At 40.1% G+C, this 14,642-nt stretch overlaps 1 protein-coding gene and 1 long non-coding RNA gene across 2 annotated transcripts in view; one reads left to right on the forward strand and one right to left on the reverse strand.

Annotated features, from left to right (window-relative positions):
* St18 (ST18 C2H2C-type zinc finger transcription factor) overlaps positions 1-14,642 on the reverse strand; it is a 147,742-nt gene that overhangs the window by 41,155 nt on the left and 91,945 nt on the right. Inside the window, exons 9-13 of the mRNA XM_090338812.1 lie at positions 13,938-14,072; positions 12,223-12,313; positions 11,034-11,141; positions 7,998-8,191; positions 4,639-4,850 (exon numbers count right to left, since the gene is read on the reverse strand). Of these exons, the coding sequence (XP_090194938.1) occupies positions 4,639-4,850; positions 7,998-8,191; positions 11,034-11,141; positions 12,223-12,313; positions 13,938-14,072 (740 nt within the window). The remainder of the gene's footprint in view (positions 1-4,638; positions 4,851-7,997; positions 8,192-11,033; positions 11,142-12,222; positions 12,314-13,937; positions 14,073-14,642) is intronic.
* LOC150058710 (uncharacterized) lies at positions 3,186-9,168 on the forward strand. Its single transcript, XR_016536651.1, has 3 exons — positions 3,186-3,496; positions 8,329-8,453; positions 9,125-9,168. It is a non-coding gene; the product is annotated as an uncharacterized LOC150058710 (long non-coding RNA).

The following is a 14,642-nucleotide window of genomic DNA, read 5'->3' on the forward strand; positions in this document are numbered from 1 at the left end:
TGTCTAAACAGGTGGGGAAAACACCAAAACAAACAACAGTGTGCTTGGCAAGCAGCAGGGATGAGGATAAAGATAGACTGTGAAGCATGTTCCTACCTCTGTGGATTCGGGGCGGGAGGAGGAAAGAAGAAATACCAGGAGGATTTGAGTTGGACTGCCACAGCTCTTAAGGAACACTGGAGAAAATCACTCAGAAAACCCTGGTGCTTATTCCCTGCCTGTTTATATCACAGGCTGTGCTCTAGTCAGGAGCTACAGTGGCTTGAGGTACAAGGAGCTGGGACCTGTTTTATGTTTCACAACTCCGATTAATTTCAAATTGAAATACAGAATATGACATGCATCTTAGAATGGAGGGAACCACTGGATTCAAAAGGGAACTTGTCAGGGCCGGGAGTTTGGCCTAGTGGTAGAATGCGTGCCTACCATGCACAAAGACTCAGGTTCGATTCCTCAGTACCACATACATAGAAAAAAGCTGGAAGTGGTGCTGAGGCTCAAGTGGTGCAGCGCTAGCCTTGAGAAAATCCAAGGACAGTGCTCAGGTCCTGAGTGCAAGCCTGGGGCTGGCAAAGAGAGAGAGAGGGGTGGGGGCGAGCTTGTCAGGAATGGACAATCTCAGGAATGGTGGCTCATACCTGTAATCCTAAATACCTGGAAGGCTAAGAGATCTGAGGACCGTGTTGGAAACTAGTTCAAACATGAAAGTCCATAAGACTCTTACCTTCAATTAACTAGTGAAAGCCAGAACTGGAGCTGTGGCTCTACTGGTAGGGTACTAGCCTTGAGGAAAAGAGCTAATGAGTTCAAGCCACAGTACGAGAGAGGGAGGGGTGACAGAAAGAAACAGAGAGGAAGAGAGAAGAGGGGAAGAGAGAAGAGGGAGAGATGGGACAGAGAGGGAGGGAGAGAGAAAAAGAGAGAGAAGAGAGAGAGAGCTTTTTAAAATGTGTAGGAAATCATGGGGCTGAGAGTTTGGCCTAGTGGTAGAGTGCTTGCCTAGCATGCACAAAGATCGGGATGGGTTCAATTCCTTGGTACCACATACATAGAAAAAAGGTGGAAGTGGTGCTGTAGCTCAAGTGGTAGAGCTCTAGCCTTGAGAAAGTCCAAGGACAGTGCTCAGGCCCTGAGCTAAAGCCCAGGACTGGCAAAAAAATTGTGTAGGAAATCAGACTTCCCCCCTATTGAAAACAATCTTTGTTCCCTGAATGTCCCTAAAAGCAGTGATTTGGAAAATCAGTAATTTAGATATTCCACTAACCTTGGGGTCATCAGTGTGCATACATATAGCACAAAAATGTCCCTATGAACTCCAAATAATTGTGAAGACATTCCAAGACTAAGTGCCATTGGATGGTTTTTTAAAATGGTCTGCCATGGACAACAATATTTTAGGTTCATTCTCCAGTGGGTGCTTTAGGCAACTGAGGAGACGCTCCTTGAATAAAGACACAATAGAACTAAGAGAAGCGGGGAATCAGCCATCTCCCTAGGTCTGACAAAACTTATTAGAAAGTCACCCTTGCCATCACCAATACCAACCTGACCCCTCCAAATTCAGCCCACTACCTCAAACAATGCAAAAAAGTGTAGCTCCAAGAGGCACACTGTCCTTTATCCTGCTTATCCTTGAGAATCTTTCAGTGCTGTTGGTGGTGATATTGGGGACTGAACTCTGGGATGTGTTGCTTACTAAGCAAGTGCTCCACCACTTGAGTCTTTGTGCTTTTAGTCAATGAAATAGTTATATCTTCTGTTTATGTGGGTGTGGACTGTGATCCCCATATTTATGTTTCTTACAACTAGCTGGGATGACAGGTATATGTCACCATGCCCAGCTTTTTTATTGGCTGAGAGGGAGTCTCCTGAACTTGTTGCTTGGACTGGCTTTGACCAGTTCTTCCCTATCTGAGTCTCTTGAGTAGATAGAATTGCGGGTTTACGAGCTCCTTGAAACAGGCTCTGCTGCTAAATCTAGTCTGTGATCAAGGTAGTTCAGCACTCAAACTTTTTAACTGGGTATATTCAAAAGGCATCTCTGAAGATGTCTAATGCACCTAATGCTTAGCCACAGAATCATAGAATAAGGAAAAGATGCTCCTTCCTTCCTTCCTTCCTTCCTTCCTTCCTTCCTTCTTTCCTTCCTTCCCTCCTCTCTCTCTCTCTCTCTCTCTCTCTCTCTCTCTCTCTCTCTCTCTCTCTCTCTCTCTCTCTCTCTCTCTCTCTCTCTCTCTCTCTCTCTTTCTGCTTTCTGTTGGTTGTGGGGCTTGAACCCTGGACCTGAGCACTTGAGCCACAGCACCACTTCTGGTTTTCTAGCTGTTAACTGGAGATAAGAGTCTCACAGACTTTCATGCCCAGGCTGGCTCTGAATTGTGATGCTCAGATTTCAGCCTCTTGAGTAGCAAGAATTACAAGCACGAGCCAACAGCGCCTGGCTAAGATGTGTATTACTAAGTGAGAAACTCAAAGTCTGCAGATTTGGACTACCAGAAATAGGTACACTAACAACCTACCATGAAAGAAAAAGTGCTTAACCGCTACTAAGTCTAAGGAGATGATTTTCACAGGAAAATGGTTTTGAACTCTTGTGTCTATCTCTTCTACTCATGCCATCTTTCTTAGTTACTTTGCTTGGCATTGGCAATTAAATGAACGATGGAGAATTTTAAGGTTATGCTACAAATGCAGGTTGGAACCATTCCTCCTTCAACTGTTACTGTAGTACTAATACTTACACTAATAATCACACCAATAATTACAAACTTTGTATATCTTTCCTCACAGGAAAGCCGACCAAACCAAAAGTAAAGAAAAATATTTTACTGTTTCTATAGCCTTATGCCTATTAGAATTACTCCTTTAAAAATGAGAAATTCATTCAGGTTTAAAATATAAATTTTAAAATAAAGGTACATTTTAAAATTCTGCCAATCATTCTGCCATTGATTTGGAGTCAGATAGCTATATGATTTTTTAAAAATAAGTATTTTTAGAGATGTGTTTTTCTTTGTGTAAGAACCTCATTTGTTGAAAAATTGTTTTTTGAGTGTTTTTTGGCCACCTACTCTTCCTGGGGTATACTTGGCTCAGAAGCTAGTTCTGATTCTTCTGCCTAATGCCCAGTGGGCATGGTGTTACTTGCTCTCCTGAAGGCCTGGCATGAAGCAGGTGAGCAGCTGACCACAGTGGAACAAGCAGCTCTTAAAGGGGAAAATGTCTGGGCTTTGATTTGTAGATTTTAGGATTCCAGTTTGACTTAGGCAATGGCTGTACTTAAAGCAAAGGTAAAATCTGGGCTTGAATGAGTCTGGGCACCTGATTTTCACTCCTACAACCATCAAAGAAGGAAAATGGTTTAAGTGAAGGCTTTGATTTAAGTGCATAGTGCAGGCTGCTGCTGGAAGAAATGACTGAACTCATTCAAGGTCTAGGTCCAGTGTGGACCACTGGATCTCCAGCAAGACAAACTTAAATCTCTCACTGATGAAAGGTAAGACCTTGGGATGTATGTATGTATTCATTAAGTTACAATCATGTTGATGTGCACTTTTCACAGTTGGAAAGGAGAGGCTACTGAAATACTGATCATCATCCTCTGACCCCCTGAACCATGTGTTGATCTGTTGTATCCATTTCACTGTATGTCCTCCAAGAACGTATCATACTAGATTATTAGGGCATATCACAACAGCATAAGCAGTAACACACATTCTTGAGTCGGTTTTGTAGATTTTTACCAGCACCATTTAATCCTTCTCCCTTCCCTTTCTTTTCATTTCCTTTCCTCCTTCTTTCCTTCCCTCCCTCCTTGCCTCTGCCCTCCTTTTCCTCTCGTGTGTGTGTGTGTGTGTGTGTGTGTGTGTGTGTGTGTGTGTGTGTGTTGTACTGGGGCTTGAACTCAGGGCTTGGGTGCTAGCTTTGAGCAGTGATCTTTAGATTTCAGCATCCTGAGTAAGATTACAGGCATGAATCACCAGTCCTGGCTAATCAGTATTTCTTATCATCTTATTTATTTATTGTCAGTTATGGGGCTTGAACTTAGGGCATGGGCATGGTTCCTGCACCTTATCACTCAAGGTTAGCACTCTGCCACTTTGAGACACAGCATCACTTCTGATTTTCTGTGGTTAACTGGACATAAGAGTCTCATAGACTTTCCTGCCCAGGCTGGCTTTGAACCTTGACCCTCGGATATCAGCCTCCCGGGTAGCTAGGATTACAGGTATGAACGACCAGCACCTGGCTTATCTTTGAGTTTTATATACTGAAAATTTCCACAGTAATGCATTTGAACAGCAATTCTACCTTTTCTGTTTACCAGTTTCTCCATAATTAGAAATATCTTAGAAACCTGTTAATGCACCTCAACCAGTTTGTATAGTTTTACCCTAAACTTTAGTTCAGTACTTCAAGGACCACCAAAGACCACGACTATGCATGCTGCTTTCTATGAACCCACTAAGCTCGTCCTTGTCTGGTTTCCTCTTCCTGAGATAGGGACAGGCTGGCTTTGCGTGTGGGTGTGGGGGGGTGGTGGAGCTGAGTGGTGGTGAATGTGGTTAGGAACATGAAAGGCAGTTTATTCTGTGGTTCAGTCACTGGCCCACCCTCTGGGCTCTTGGACAGGCCTACCTTGGCATGCAGGCTCTGTGGTTTGTTGGAGAGGATGTCTGCGGCTTCCCTGCAGCGGGTGGAAAGGTTCAGGATGGCAGCAGCTGCTGCTATGTGGGTGTCTTCACTGCATTGACCGTAGCTATAAGAGCTGGCACGGCTTGGGCTCTGTGTGTGGGCGCCTGCACTAGGCAGTCGATTAGAAAATTTCACTGGATTTGAAAAATGCTTTGCTGTTGAAGAGAGATTTGATTAGCAATTTTATGTACATGGTTTTAGTCATTAAGTAGATTTCTTTTTTAAAGATATAACTTCTTACATTAAAATATGTGAAGAATAAATTAAAGCTCCAGCCATTATCATTGCTATGTTTAACGAAGGTTATTCAGATGGGTTTTTGCAGAGACTCACAGATCAAATGCTTTGATTGCTGAGAAATAATGCCTATTCTCTTAATATTGATTTTTGTTGTTGTTTTTTGCATTTACCCTTCTTATGACAAAATCTCCAGAACAAATGTTACAGGGACAGGTGCACTGGCAATGTTACGGTAAAAACTGTAGATTAAAAAAGACATGGTCAAAACCCACCAGGGACTATAGAGAATTTAAGGCATGTATGTGTAGGGCAAACTGTAGTTTGAATACCAGAACAGAAATTACACAACAGTTATTTCCACAACAGCAGTTGTTGTGAAGATAGAAAATTGTATTTTATTATCTGATATATAGATTAGTTCCATACTTAAACCAGTAGAAGTTGTTTTTCATCCAAATAGATAGAATTAAATAGATGGAGGAGTCTAATGAGCTGCTTTTTGCATGCCAAGGAGAGAAAGATAAGCACTGGATAGGAAGGAAATGTACTCAACTGAAAGGCTGACTTTCCACTTCCCATTTCATTTTACATTTGCTTCACTGAAGGATAGAGGTCCACAGTAAATGCTAGTAAACATCTCCTCAGTGGAATGTTAGTAAACATCACTCAAGGACATGGGGAGAAATGTTCAAAATTTAGTGCTTAGATATTTGTTTTGTATTAAGTATTACCTATTTTAATTACTTGATTATTTTTCATAAAACAAATTTAAAGTATTATCAAATATTATTTCTACAATCTCAATAATAAAACATTGAATGTTTTGCAGTTTCACAATCAGTATCTAACCATAAGAATATCTTTAATCTTACTAATTTCACATATATGAATTAAACATATATGAATGTATGTATATGATGACTACATATAATAAAAAGTATGCATCTATACAAAGTTAGATTGATTAAAAAAACTTTACGTGTTTCTTTCCCGAATCCAACATGTTATCAGTAGTTATTTGGTTGAGAGCTATTTGGGGACACAAACAGGGTTGACTATCTTTTGCAGTGTAACTTACTTATCACAGATGGGTAACCTCTTTTCAAGTCTGGTTGGATATTTTTGGTATCAGGTGGAACTCAGGGCCTTACATGTCTAAGCCTGAGCTACCGCCCAGGATTAGTGCTGAGTTTCTACAATCTTCAAGCTCTCTGTACATGCAGATCAACTGACACAATGGAGGCAAACAGTACTTCAACTACATCCTTCATGTCTAGCTAGTGCAAGGTGTAAGGGAGGTCACTAGTTTTTGAGAGTGCAAACACTTCCTGGTCCTTGGAGGACTCCAAGTGCCTAATTGTAGCTTGTTTCTTAAGGAAGGCAAGTCACCCTAGCGTAGGATTTACTTCTTGTGTTTGCCCTGACATCTTCCTGCTTGTTTTTGCATTATAATACCCGAGAACTGGGATTCTTAAAGAAAAAAAACAATATGACATGTTACAACTTTCAGTTGTAGTCTTCTTTATGGATATGTGAGAACTAAGGAGAGTATTAGTCATTTTAAATGCTTCTGTATTAATTGCTTTGTTGTTGGTGGTGGTGGTTATGGGACTTGAACGCTGAGCATGGGTGTTGTCCCTGAGCTCTACCAGTGTCACCACAGCAACACTTCCTTTTGTGTTAATTCTTACATTTGTTATAAATGTGGCTAAAAGTTTATTTATTTATTTATTTTTTTGCCAGTCCTGGGGACTGAACTCAGGGCCTGAGCACTAGCTTTTCAAGGCTAGAGCCCTTCCACTTGAGCCACATAACCACTTCCCCCTTTTTCTATGTATGTGATACCTAGGAATCGAACCCAGGTCTTCATGTGTGCTAGGCAAGCACTCTACCACTAGGCAAAACTCCCAGCCCCATGGCTAAAAGTTTTTAAAAGTAGAATCTTAGGGGCCAGGAGTTTGGCCTAGTGGTAGAGTGCTTGCCTAGTATGCACGAAGACCCGGGTTTGATTCCTTGATACCACATACATAGAAAAAAAAAGCCAGAAGTGGTGCTGAAGCTCAAGTGCAGTGCTAGAGCTCTTGCCTTGAGAAAGTCCAAGGACAGTGTTCAGGCCCTGAGCTCAAGCCCAGGACTGGCAAAAAAAAAAGTAGAATTTAATTCTGAATTGAATTTCTGCTGATAATTTCACCTTTTTTCCCCCCACCTACAGCCTGGAGAAGATTTTCTAATTTAAACATTTTTACATAGTATTTTTATATTTTTGAGTTTTTCATCATTTCAACATGAATAATAAGCAATGTAATGCAATAACAGTAACAGTTTTCAATATATTAATCCTAGATAAATGCAAATCCTAAATAAATACGAATTACTGTACTTGGGCTGGGAGTTTGGCCAAGTGGGAGACTGCATGCATGAAGACCAAGGATTTGATTCCTCAGTACCACATACATAGGAAAAGGTGGAAGTGGTGCTCAAGTGGTAGAGCTCTAGCCTTGAGAAAGCCCAAGGACAGTGCTCAGGCCCTGAGTGCAAGATCCGGAATTGGGGGAAAAAAAGAAAAAAAAGAAAAAAAGAATTACTGTACTTAAGATTCACTAATGGTACTGCATGTATAGAATAATCTCCTAACTATTCATCATATGTAGGGTAGCTTCAGTATAAAAATCAATAACTTTGATCAGCTTATTTGATTTTATTGCACAGTATGTGTTCTCTTCTGTGAACTATAATAGTTTATTAAGCATCTGAGTCTATTTTTGTCCCCATTTCTCTTATTTTATTTTATTTTATTTTTTTTGCCAGTTGTGGGGATTGAACCCAGGGCCTGAGCACTGTCCTTGGACTTTTTTCTTAAGGCTAGAGCACTACCACTTGAGCTACAGCACATTTTCAGTTTTTTTTTCTATGTATGTGGTACTGAGGAATCGAACCCGGGTCTTCGTGCATACTAGGCAAGCACTCTACCACTAGGCCAAACTTCCCACCCCCCTGTCCCTATTTCTAATATACACAAGACGCATTTTAGGAAGAAATAAAAATAAAAAATTTTAGCTTACATTCAGGAAATGGTGGTGTTTTTCGTCCTTGTCCACTTTGGATGAGAGGACGTTTACCAAAAACTTGGGCATCAAAGCTGGCATAATCAAATGGAACTTTTCCAAACTTCTCTTGTTCTTTTGACATAGTAGCTCTGGGAGAAGTGATGGCTTGTGATCGGAAATTGAGTTCAATTTGCTTCATCAAGTTTGTCCTGGAGAGTGACAGAAAAGAGTTAAAAATGCAATAAAATTGTTGACAAATCTATTAGTGTCCAAATTTACAGTAGTTAGACATGCCATACCAGTAGATACCCTTAGCTACTGTAACATATTAAAGGTGTGATTACAGCACAAATTGTAATGCGCCTGAGCTGGGAGATATGAAGAGGAACTGAAGAGCTTCTTTGGCTCTGCCTGGGATTCTGCAGTTGTGGAACTACTGTATACTGTGCCCGTGTTCACCACCAAAATAAGGTAGGCAGAGGCAGTCTAACCTTAACTCATGCATTGATCAGGTAGAAGAAATATCTGATGTTTGTTTGTACTTGATACAAATTGAACATTTCTTTATAATTACTGTACTTAGTACTGGGAGTTTGGCATAATGGCAGAAAAAATGTGCCATATAATTATCAATATTAGTTAAGACACTAACAAGATGTGTACATTCTGATTTTTGGAACAGTTAATCAGATTATCCATGACTAATCTCAATCCTATCTGATGCCTAACAGAGGTAATATAGGCACCAAAGTACTTGACTACTGAATTAGGACTTTCTTAGATTTTTCTGCCTTTTTTTCTCACTCTCTGACTATTTTTGCTGAATAAGAGTTCTAACTAGCATTTCAAAAGTCAATCTATTAAACTGTAACCATTTAAATTGGGTTCACATCACTGTATTCTAACATCAGTGATATTTTTCAATGAAGTTATCCTAATGTGAATTAAGTGTGAATTTAATATTTCTGTAGAATTATTGTCATTGTACCAAACAGGGCATCATATTTGTAAATCACTCATTTTAGTCCAAGGGTAGGGGAATTTTTCCCTCCCCTGGTCTAATGATGAAAGAATATAAACAGGTATACCTTTTAGAATTCAACAATTATCAAAAAAAGTTTCTTCTTTTTATTTTCCAACAGAAGATACGCATCAAAATGCCAAATACCAATGAAGTCTTTCAGAACAGGTAAGACCTTTTTAGATAATAGCCAGCCCTTCCTCCTCCCCCCTCAAATTTTATAGTGCTAAGATTGTAAAAACATTCGAATCTAAACCAACACTGATCTTGTAAGAAGTATATAGAAACAAAAGCCATATAATGAGTGATTGTTGTCCTTAATGTACTGTTATCTCTCATCTCTTTTGCTGTTTCGTGGTTATCTCATATTGTTATAATATTTTACCTTGTTATCTGATATACTGAATATATGCTTATTTGGTTATTTGAAACTGGATAGGGAAGGGGGGGAAAAAAGATAAGGGGTAGGGATGGGGGAGGAAAATGGGAACCAAGACATGCGAAAGGGTATCAATGTTTGTGAAGTAATGCACCTTCTACCTGCTGAATATAATGTAACCCTTTTATTAATTACCATAAAAATATATGAAAGAAAGAAGTATGTAAATTGAAACAATGATACTTTTTTAACAGTGTTAACGGTACTATGTTTGTATTTGCAAATAATCCACTAAGGGAAAAACTCTCCCATTTTAAGATTTCTTTATAGTTACCCAATAATTAATGAGCTTCATTGAGAATAAGGGAAGCCATATCAGGGAAGTACTGACATGTCTAAAGTTGTTTTGCTTTTCAGTGACTCTTTAACAAGTTATCCAATCATCTTTTTTTTGTTGTTGTTGTTGTTGGTCATGGGGCTTGAACTCTGGGCCTTGGCGCTGTCCCTAAGCTCTTCAGCTCAAGGCTATCACCCTACCTCTGGAGCCACAGCCCCACTTTCCATTTTCTAGTGGTTAATTGGAGATAAGAGTCTCATGGACTTTTTATTTCCCAGGCTGGCTTTGAACCTCAATGCTCAAATCTCAGTCTCCTGAGTAGCTAATATTACAGGCATGAGCCTTGTCCCTGGCTCCAAACATCTTTCTTAATCCTGAAATAACTTTTCTTATAAATATGATTTTTGTAGAATAAACATATACCATGACATTAAACAGCAACATATAATATTATTATTATATATTATTTAGGCATAAGATCCTCCAAACTACTAAACAACTTGGGATATTGTATATACACTTATTTGTTTATTTGAAATGGGGAAAGGAAAGGGGAAAGCAAGATGATTGGGAGGGGTCAGGGGCGGGAAACAGGGACAAAAACATGAGAAGGGTATCAATGAGTGAGAAGTAATACACCCACGACCTGGTGAATGTAACTGTAACCCCTCTATATATTACCCCAACAATAAAAAAAATAATTAGGGCCAGAAGTTTGGCCTAGTGGTAGAGTGCTTGCCTACCATGTGCACAGACCCGGGTTCAATTCCTCAGTACCACATACATAGAAAAAAAAGCTAGAAGTGGTGCTGTGACTCAAGTGGTAGAGCTCTAGCCTTGAGAAAGCCCAAGGGCAGTCCTCAGGCCCTGAGTTCAAGCCCCAGGAGTGACCAAAATATAATTTAAAAAACAACTTGGGACCTTACATATCATGGGAGATATCTGCCTACTACTGTCCATCATGGCACTAAATGGGTGGGTGGTATTTCTTTACCCAGTTGGAATGTGCTAGATTTGTGCCTCTGAAGTTTGATTAATACATATTATTGTACATTTTATTCCTTTCAGGTTCATCTGCATCATATTACTTCTACAAAGAATGAACTACAAGTGGAACTTTTGAGTTTCATAGCTCATTGAACTCATAGCATCATTCGCTGGACTAGCCTTTCCAACTGGTTATCCACACAGGCCTAGTGGCCAAGAAAAACAGTAGAATGTAGGACCATCTCAAAGTGATACCCAAGAGAGTAGAGACCCTGTTTGATGGGATTCTAGTAGGACAAAGCATTGAGATTTTTCTGGGAGTCATACCTGTGGGCCACCGGGTCAGGGCACTGCCCAATTTGGGAAGAATCAAGCTGACTTTTATCCTGGGACATTGCCAGTTTTTCAGCTGCAGCAATTGGACAGCCAGAAAGACTATTTCAAAAAAGAAAAACCAGAGAATATGAATTTGAATGATTATGTGATTTGCTCTAGTACAGGCCTCCTACTTAAGTAATATTAGTAGTTCAGTTACACCCTGGAAAGGTTTTTGCAGACTATAACAGCAATACTTGTTCCCCAGCCTCATCTCAAAGATGAAAGGTAACATTCCTTGAAGCAATCAAAATATTATGTAAGAGAGAAATAACAAGGATTTTTGAAATTCTTAATAGTCAGGTAAAATGTGTTTGTTCTAAATACAATGTGTTCAATTTACAAAAGGTAGCATGGTTTTACCTAAGAATTTTTAGCAAGATTTTATAACTTAGTTTAACTTGAAAGTGTGGAGTATAAAGTTTTATGGTAATTTGGTTATTAAGCCAAATCATACCTCGTAATCATGTAATCTACACATAAAACACATAAAATCAATATGCTCACCAAAAAATGCTACTACATATACATGGCACCTCTGTATGGTAATGCACATATATGTGCTTTATTGTAGTTGTCTTCTCAGTAAAATGATGTCTATATCTTATCTGGCTGTTTTTTGTTTTTTTTAATTTTGGTGCTGGTGCTGGGACTTGAGCTCAGGGTCTTCTGCCTTGTTTGGCATTTTTATTCAAGACTGGAGTCCATACCTCAAGTTCCCCCTGTTTGGTTTTCAGTCAAATCAACTGTATAGTGAAAGCTTTTCAATTCATTTTTAATATCCACTGAAGAAGATCCAAGATTATCCATAAGCAACTCTCTTCAATCAATGTCAAACTGCACAGGTAAGATCCCACAACAGAAGAAAACAAATCCTACTTTCTCTGACTATATGAACATTGAATGCTAGCATCTTCAAAGATAATTGATTCATTACTGTAACTGACTGCTAATACAAGTATTTCTAAGACAGGACAGGAAATCATGGGGTGATTTTCTGTGAAAACTGTGAACTGGTTTAGACTATTTCTTATATATTTGAAGTAGGAATATAGACAGTGACTTTCATAATGAATAGCCCATGGCAGAAAGCATTTCTCACATTTTAAATGTAAAATGTTCAGTAAATGGTCAGAATTACCTCCTGTGCGTGTTGCGGTTACTGTTCACATGCCCCCTTCCTGTGCATCCTGGGGTGGGACACTTGAGCACGTTTTCATGCATGGCAAGAACTAAGCACAAAATATCATGTTAAAGAAAAGAATAATTTCCCATGAACACATTGAATACTCTTTCTCAGTTCCACATTCAAGTAAAATCGTGACTCACACCTGTAATCCTAGCTACTCAGGAGGCTGAGATCTGAGGATTGTGGCTCAAAACCAATGCATGGGTGGATGGATGCAGAACACTGGTATATAGGTCATTTAATCCTTTCCCTGCAATTTGAGGTCCTACATGAAGTCTTTTAAAATTTTTTCCTGTAATTTATCTTCATTTTGTGTGTTTTTCCATCCTTCGCTGCCAAGCGGCTGCTGGCAAGATTTTAGCTGGGTGTCATCTATATGTGGGGCAGGGCCAAGCTCAGGACACTGGGTCTCTAGTCAATCTTGACACTGAGAAAGGTGTTGCTGTAATTCTCCAATCTCTGCCAGATTGAATGGCCCAAGAGTGTCTCAATAAACAAGTGCAAAATGGCTGAAGCCTATCAGTCTTTGCAGCTTAGAAGGTAGGAGAACCTTCCTTTACTCTTAGCCCAGCTCACACTAGTGCTATAGCGAGGATTTGGGAGTGGGTTGCTTTTGCTTGGTGTCCTCAGCTGTGATTGGATGTACTCAGACAGCACCAGGAAGCATGTGTTCTCACAGTGAGGGCAGCCAGGAGTATCATGGTGCCTTCTCTGTAGTACACTATAGCTATGACTGACACTGGGCTTAGGCTAGCTATACTGACACATAGAGTATAGCAATATCTTATTATCTACTCTGATGCTTTGGTGTCTGGGATTTTGCTGCCCTTGTAGGGGAATCAGCCTCTCCCAGAGTTTGTCAAATCACATAATTTGCCCCCTGAATACTCTATTAAAATGCTAGCCAACCACTCTGGAGCCCATACCTCGATTGCCTGATTTGGTTGCTATACTCTAGTCAATCCTGCCCTAATCATCTCAGGGCCAGAAACCTGGGAACTAGAAACAACCTTTATGCCTAGAGTTCCCTAAACCAGCTGCTCCATCCTGCCTCACCTGTACTCCACACAGAAGCCACACTCAGGGCTTTTACTTACAGCTCCTCCTGCACCTGATCCTAAATGACTTTGAGGATTTTTTCATGAGACCACTAGGGTGTGGCAAGATCCCTCCTCTAGGAAGTATGAGAAATAAACTATCTTTTCAGTGATAATTTCCTCCCGTCAGCCTTACTGTACTTCAAATTTTCTCTTAATACACACACTCTCTATTTCTTTTTCTTTTGTGCCAGTCCTGGGCTTGAACTCAGGGCCTGCCTACTGTCTCTAAGCATGTTTGCTCAAAGCTAATGATCTACTTGAGCCACAGCTCAACTTCCAATTTTATGGTTGTTAGTTGGGGATCAGTCTCACAAACTTTTCTGCCACAGTTAGTTTGGAACTGTGATCCTCAGATCTCAGCTTCCTGAGTAGCTATGAGGACAGGTGTGAACCACTGGCACCTGATTATGCTTTATGTGTTAATGCACAACTAGGTGGAATGTTCAGAGGGAAAACTTTGTTTCCATTCTTATTCTTAAATTGGAATTCCAAGAATGCAATTAATGTTGTGATAGTGTGGTTCATGTAAAAAGTCACCTCTGTCTGTAGGGGATAGGTAGTACTTACTTTCCAGGGGAACCCGTACTTTATGAGGGCACCCTGAAAGGCTGCGGTGGTGGGGGTAGAGTCCCGTCACATGCCCTGTGCCATCGCACCCAGGGATGGGGCACTTGGTCTCTCTCTTTTCAGGCCTGGGTGAATCTATAGAAAAATTATGAAATTCATTTGGTTATATTTCAATCCCATCCATTCAGTAGCGTGGCCTTGCAGACTGACATTCTCACGTTATTCATTTTTTTTTTTGCCATCATCAACATTCTTCTCACATTGCCTTGAAAAAGACCCTCAACTAACACCTGTGGAAGCATTAAACATGTTTTCAATTTTTCTTAGTTTGTTAATAAGGCTGACCTAGGGTGAGGGCCTGTTAAAATAGAGAAGATTTAAGGTTCTTATGTCATATAGTTAAAGCCTCATTATGAAAAATCGCCCCATGCTAGAGGAGGAACAGACCCTGGAAAAAAATAATGAAAGAAGGAAAGTGAGAAAGAAAAAAATCACCTCCTATTATTTAAAGAGTCTAGAAAAGGCCAGATTGAGGACAACAAAGCAAGGAATTCATCTGAGAAAGGCCTCCTGGACTTTGTCCCTGTGGGCTGGTCCATGGCAGCAAGTAGCAAGGGTTTGGGGATAGTCTAGCAGAGCTTGCTTCTTGTAGAGCAGCTGACAGAAGTCAGGATGGCTGCAGTCCTTGAAAGCCTAATGGGCTGT

The sequence above is a fragment of the Megascapheus bottae genome, chromosome 9 (assembly GCF_031878675.1).
Source record: "Megascapheus bottae isolate mThoBot1 chromosome 9, mThoBot2.hap1, whole genome shotgun sequence".
Classification (NCBI taxonomy): domain Eukaryota; kingdom Metazoa; phylum Chordata; class Mammalia; order Rodentia; family Geomyidae; genus Megascapheus; species Megascapheus bottae.